At 30.5% G+C, this 6,014-nt stretch overlaps 1 protein-coding gene across 1 annotated transcript; it reads left to right on the top strand.

Moving 5' to 3' along the window:
• Window positions 1-33: 33 nt before the first annotated feature.
• Window positions 34-5,982, top strand: LOC131669399 (Golgi resident protein GCP60). Its single transcript, XM_058944236.1, has 6 exons — window positions 34-173; window positions 2,346-2,753; window positions 3,495-4,171; window positions 4,233-4,616; window positions 4,697-4,756; window positions 4,842-5,982. The coding sequence occupies exons 2-6, from the start codon at window positions 2,570-2,572 to the stop codon at window positions 4,944-4,946; spliced, it is 1,410 nt and encodes a 469-aa protein (XP_058800219.1). The 5' UTR covers window positions 34-173; window positions 2,346-2,569; the 3' UTR covers window positions 4,947-5,982.
• The last annotated feature ends 32 nt before the right edge of the window (window positions 5,983-6,014 follow it).

Consider the following 6,014-nt stretch of genomic DNA (forward strand, 5'->3'; position numbering starts at 1 on the left):
AGCACTTGTACGAAAAAAAATAGAATGCCTCGGTTTCCAGATAGGGATAGCCAGTGCCGCGGGGCAACCTTATCTTCACTGGCCAGCTGCGATAACGCAACCCCGTAGATATCGTGGATCGACCGTTGCGATTGACGAGAACCCGAAAATCGTATACAAAGGTGTGTGTCGAGGTGAGAGACAAATAAAATAATTTATATTTTTCTGATTTCATTTGACTTTTCTAATTTATCTAGCTTGTTTGCGGTACTTGCGATACACTAACTTTATGATAAATCAACGAGAAAAATGGTTGTTCATGAAGATATTAATTTAACAATGACTTAACAGTCAGCGTTGATGTTTATCGTTGGATATGTGATTTTGCATTAGCTTAAATGTCAATTACCGAGAATCTAATTCTAAGTTACTTATACTAGAAAAAACATTTAATAATAATTACAACCTCATCTCTATATTAGCAAAATTATTGTATAATCATAAACAAACAGTTACCGAAAAATTATTGGACGTTGAACAATAGTAGAAAAAAAGAAAAGTACATTATAGATGGATATACAGTTTTCAGAATCGACTATACTCGATTTAAAAGGATGGGACTACCAGGTGCAAGCCAATGACGTAAACTAAGGCGTAAAAACGATTAAAAACCCCTCGGGTAATTGTAACACGTGCGTTTGATTGCTTGCAAAGGAACGGACCATTTAATTGCTCACTTATTTTTATCTACGGCTTAGTTATTAAATCTTTACCGTAACATCGACCAATTACACGCCAACTGTGAAAAATCTAAAGAAAAGTTTATTCACCATTGCGACATAAAAGTAATCTTAGGCTTGCAAATGAGTACAAATAATTTTATCTTTATGAAAATTATTCTTTGACTTAATTTCATGAGTTCCTGCACAATATCGATTTGCTTAATATTACGAGCCAGGCGTCACTTCGCGTAGACGTTTCGTGAAACGTGTGGACGCGGTTATATCTTGTTTGCTTATCTCAGATAAACTTCATTGGCGGGTACTTTTTCCCTAGCCAATCCGATACGAAAATCTGTGTCGAGAGCACAGCTTTTAACATTCACGTGCCTCATAATCGATTAATCTTTACCACCTTGCTCTTATTTTTTTATTAATATAAAATTAGATTCGATATTTTCCAAGTAAATTAAGTATATTTTAATAATTATGCTATTATATATTGAAGACAATAAATCAATTCTATAGAAAATTCTATATAAATTGAAATCTGAATTCTATAGAAAAGCTATAAAACATCAGTCAAATATATATTCTTTCGTAAAAGCAAAATTTTTTTTATTTTACAAACTATATATAGTTCAATACCATACATTTTAATTTTAGTATTTTTATTTGCATGGACTTGTTACAGTATAGATCCACAACACTAGAATTTGTAACACATAATGATAATAGGGGTTTTATTGGTTTATGATAAAATACATTGCCAGATTATATATTCAGACGTGAAATTTGTACTTAATCTACGTTTTCTGAGTTCAAATTGTTAAAAACAACAGAGTACGAACCATACTTATAAATGTTTCTTATTATTTAAAATATATTTTCGAAAAACGTGTTCACTGGAATCCTCAAGGAATTAAATTACGAACGCTATTATAGTGACCATGTTTTTACGAAATAGGCGTTGCAATTTGCAATACATATACATACATTGAAAACCCCTGTCGCCATCTATTAGAAATCGAAACAAATGTCAAATACTGAAATACCATAAGCTACTACTAGTCTATTACTAAATTTAGTACATGTAATTTATACGTTTTCTTTATTATTAGTAACACACATGTATGATAAGTGTATGTGTGTGTGTGTGTGTGTGAAAAGTAATTTAGCTCATGAATATCATAGTTTTAATTTTTTGAAGCACATGTATGCATTCCGTTTCGTAATAACATTATTCTTTAATCCAACATACATATTCGATTCTTAAATTAATAAAAAAAATGTATAGTATCTATATAAAAGAAAATTGCAATAACGGATCTTTTACAGGTGAATTCAGCAATTAATTTTTAATGCACATTAGATAAATTTTCAATTTAATTCATTTCAATTTTTTTTAGATTAATTAATTAGATTTAATTGGATATTTTTAAATGTCCATTCACTTATGTTTATATATATATGTATAACGAACTAATCGTTAGTAAAAATATACTGAATACTATTTTTTTTTTAATTATACGTAAACTCTTTAAAAAATCGAAATGAAAGTTTGAAATAATTCGTAATTCATATAAAAAATTGTTGCGTGTAATATCTCCAGCTACTCAAACGATTGACTTTACTTTACTTTACTAGATGGCGGTGCTCAAACGATTGAGTTGATGCGCGTGCGTCTTTCAAGAGTTAATTCAAGTCGTGACAACTTAACCTCAAAAAGGTATCAATTAAACAGCAAGTGCTGAGGAACAGCGATTGACGTCTCTGATCGTCATACAGAGCACACACAATTGAAAACGGCAGATAGTTGATCGTCAGTGGGTTTCTTTTGTCATCTCCCCACCAGACTATTATAGATCTCTATGTGTACGCAAATGGCGTCGACAAGCACTGACGACGTCTCTGTGGTGGAGGAGAAATTCAACGAATTATCGGTAAGTGCCACGACGGAAAATGAAGAGAACAATCGGCAGAACGTCCTCGAATCACACCTGTCAGGTTTCGATACTCGTGAACTCTACAAAATCGCTATCAATTTTTACAAAGGTAAGTTTTACATGCTTTCGCTTTTTTTCTCTTGATAGTACGCACATATACGTATACCTTACTTTGTTGTTCGTTGGTCGTGTATACTCATACGCATTTATTATTTATACATTTCCATACTCCGGTCGATAGTAGACAAATGTAACTGTGCCCATTAGTAGTAAATACGAGGCCGTTACTTCTCACCAGAAGGTTCTTTTAATAGCGATGTTCTTGATGAAATTTGCTTTGTAACATTGACATCTTTTTGTACAATTAATTTCTTTTTTATATCTTTCATCGCATTCCTATGAGATATATTGTGAATTAATATAAATGTTCAATTCAAATGATAATATTATTTGAGTCATTTATTCAAAAAATAAACAATGGATGCAACCTTCAATTGAATCGTTTGTGCACTCATTAATTTTACTTTATATATTTATTTTTTCAATAACAAAATATGTAATTTTCTATTGTATGATCAAGTACTTACCTTTATTCATGATTATAAACTAAATTTGAACTAAAATCTCAATAAACCATGCTATTTGCATTTTAAATAATCAAATTAGACTTAAAAAGAAAACAACATTTAATTAGGCTAAAATCATATCAGGCTATCTTATTTATTCATCTTATCTCAATTGGAGATAATAAAATTGATTTTTGAATTTAATGCAAATTTACAGTAGCTACTCTCATAAAGTAGGTATTATTACATGCTTAGAAAATTTTATAATAACATCATTATTCCAGAAAAAGAAGGAAAGGCTGTGCACTTATCATACGAAGATAAATTAAAATTAGTAGCTTTTACTCAACAAGTATCTCATGGCAAATTTAGTCCAGAGAAGTCACCAGAATTAGGAGTTTTAGATGTTATTGGTAAAGACCGCAAACAAGCATGGCAAAACTTGGGAAATTTGACCAAGGAGGAGGCTATGGAAGGCTTCATAGTTCTGCTTGATAAGCTTTGTCCACTGTTCAAAACTTTTGTGGAGGCACAAAAACGTGATGTAGAAGAAAAAGCTAGATTAAAAAAAGAAGAAGAATTGAAAAAAATAGAAGAGGAGAAAAAGCAGAAAGAGTTGGAAGAGCTGCAGAAGAAAGAAGAAGAGGAACGTTTGAAGGAAGAAAATCAAAGAAGGCAAATACAGGATGCACTGAATCAGCAAACATATTATCAATTTAAATCGTACGCTGAGCAACAGTATCCTGGAAACCCAGAGCAGCAGGGTGTACTTATCAGGCAGCTGCAGGAACAGCATTATCATCAGTATATGCAACAATTACATAGAAATCAATCAGTGATAGAAGAAAAAGAAATTGATAAGAAAGATAGTAATATGGACAATTCGAAAGAGCCAGAAGAAGATCCTCTACTTTTGGATGATGCCCAAGCAACAATTGATGAAGACTCTGATGAACCACAGGTTTGTTAAAATTATTTTTTGTGTAAAGCATCTATTTTACATTTGATTTTGAATTTTCTAGGATTGGCCACCGATTGTTCCTGCAGAAATGTGGACAAGAAGAGACATAGATGAATTTAAAAATACCATTCGTAGAGAAGCAGGTGATGCAGTGATCAAAATTGGTCATGGCGAAACAGTTACCGTTAGAGTACCAACACATGAAGATGGATCATGTCTATTTTGGGAATTTGCCACAGATGGATATGATATTGGTTTTGGTGTTTATTTTGAATGGAGTAAGCCAGAAACCACTCAGGTATCAGTTCACATCAGTGAGTCAGAAGATGAAGATGAAGATGAGGAGGATTATGAAACTAGAGAAGATTTGGAAAGTGGAGATATTAATGGAGAGTCGAAACCAGAGTTCAAACCAAGTATGACTCCTATTAGTGTTATAGTGCCTGTAAGTATTTTTATGTATAGAAAAATTATCAAAATAAATTATTTTGTATTATATTTCTAACATTATTATTAAATTCATAGGTATATAGGAGAGATTCTCAAGAAGAAGTATATGCAGGAAGTCATCAATATCCTGGACAGGTAAATTATTACTTATAGTTGAATTGAAGCAACTAATATTTGGACTACAATGAAAAATACATAATGAATACTTTGTTTATTTTAGGGTATTTATTTATTGAAGTTTGACAATTCTTACTCATTATGGAGGAGTAAAACTCTTTATTACCGAGTATATTACACAAAGTCTTCTGATGCCCCAGAAGAATAATTACAGGCACTTTGAGTATAACCTGAAGTCATTTACCTCGTTATGTTTAATGTGTAATTGTTAAGCACTAGCCACAAATGCAATCGTTTATACCGCTATGCTAGTCTAACAAAATGAGAACACTTGGACTATTTTCACGAAAAAGAATCGCATTGCCCTTGGATAAGAAAGACAAAAGATTTATATATTTAGTACGTAGTTGGTTAAAGACACGTTTTCTTTTTCATTGTAAATGCGAATAGATTTTGATGTTTTCTCTTAAACGTCAAGTGTAAATATAAAATTATGAATTGACCGATTAAATTGGTAAAGTGATAATGCTACAAATTTAGACGAATAAATGGATATTTTATTTATTGTTATTTACGTACATTTCACATGCATATATTGTTTCGATAGTTTTATATAAAATTGATGAGAATGAAGTAATCGATGTTGCCAAAAAAAAAAAAGAAAAGTAAACGTGCTTAATTCTTTTGTAGATTTCTTTTATTTATGTTACTTTGTCTACCTTTCAAAGTCATTGGGGCCAATTTTCATTTGAAATTTACACGAAATCCATTTTTTAACGTCTATATTGAGCACAGTGATATATTACACAAAAGCCAATATATATTTATATGTTGATTAAAATCAAAATCTATAATAATTAGAATAAACGTTTGATAGCATATATGTTTAATAATTTTAACTGCACATTTTGCACAATATTGTGCGTAAATGTTATATTTATTAAATTTATGTTTTTAAAGGTATTCATTATTTTTTAGCTTGTGGCTGGCATTTAAAGTGTCAAACCGGAATTTTATTACTTTTTTATAAACATCTCCAAAATATTTTTCTACAAGCATAATATAAATTTAGATAAAAATTAATGCACATGGTGCAACGAATAAAACAACGCTTATTTGGCGCTAACTATAATTTTATTTTGTAATATTGTTACACTTTATATTAATTGTCGTTTTTATGAATTATAACTATGTCAAAAAAAATGAGTATTGTATGTTTGCAAAAAATATAACAGTAAAATGAATTAATCAGCTTATTTGTTTTAAATATCCAATA

Source organism: Phymastichus coffea, unplaced genomic scaffold (genome assembly GCF_024137745.1).
Source record: "Phymastichus coffea isolate CEN01 unplaced genomic scaffold, Cenicafe_Pcof_1.1 PCOF00092, whole genome shotgun sequence".
Lineage (NCBI taxonomy): Eukaryota > Metazoa > Arthropoda > Insecta > Hymenoptera > Eulophidae > Phymastichus > Phymastichus coffea.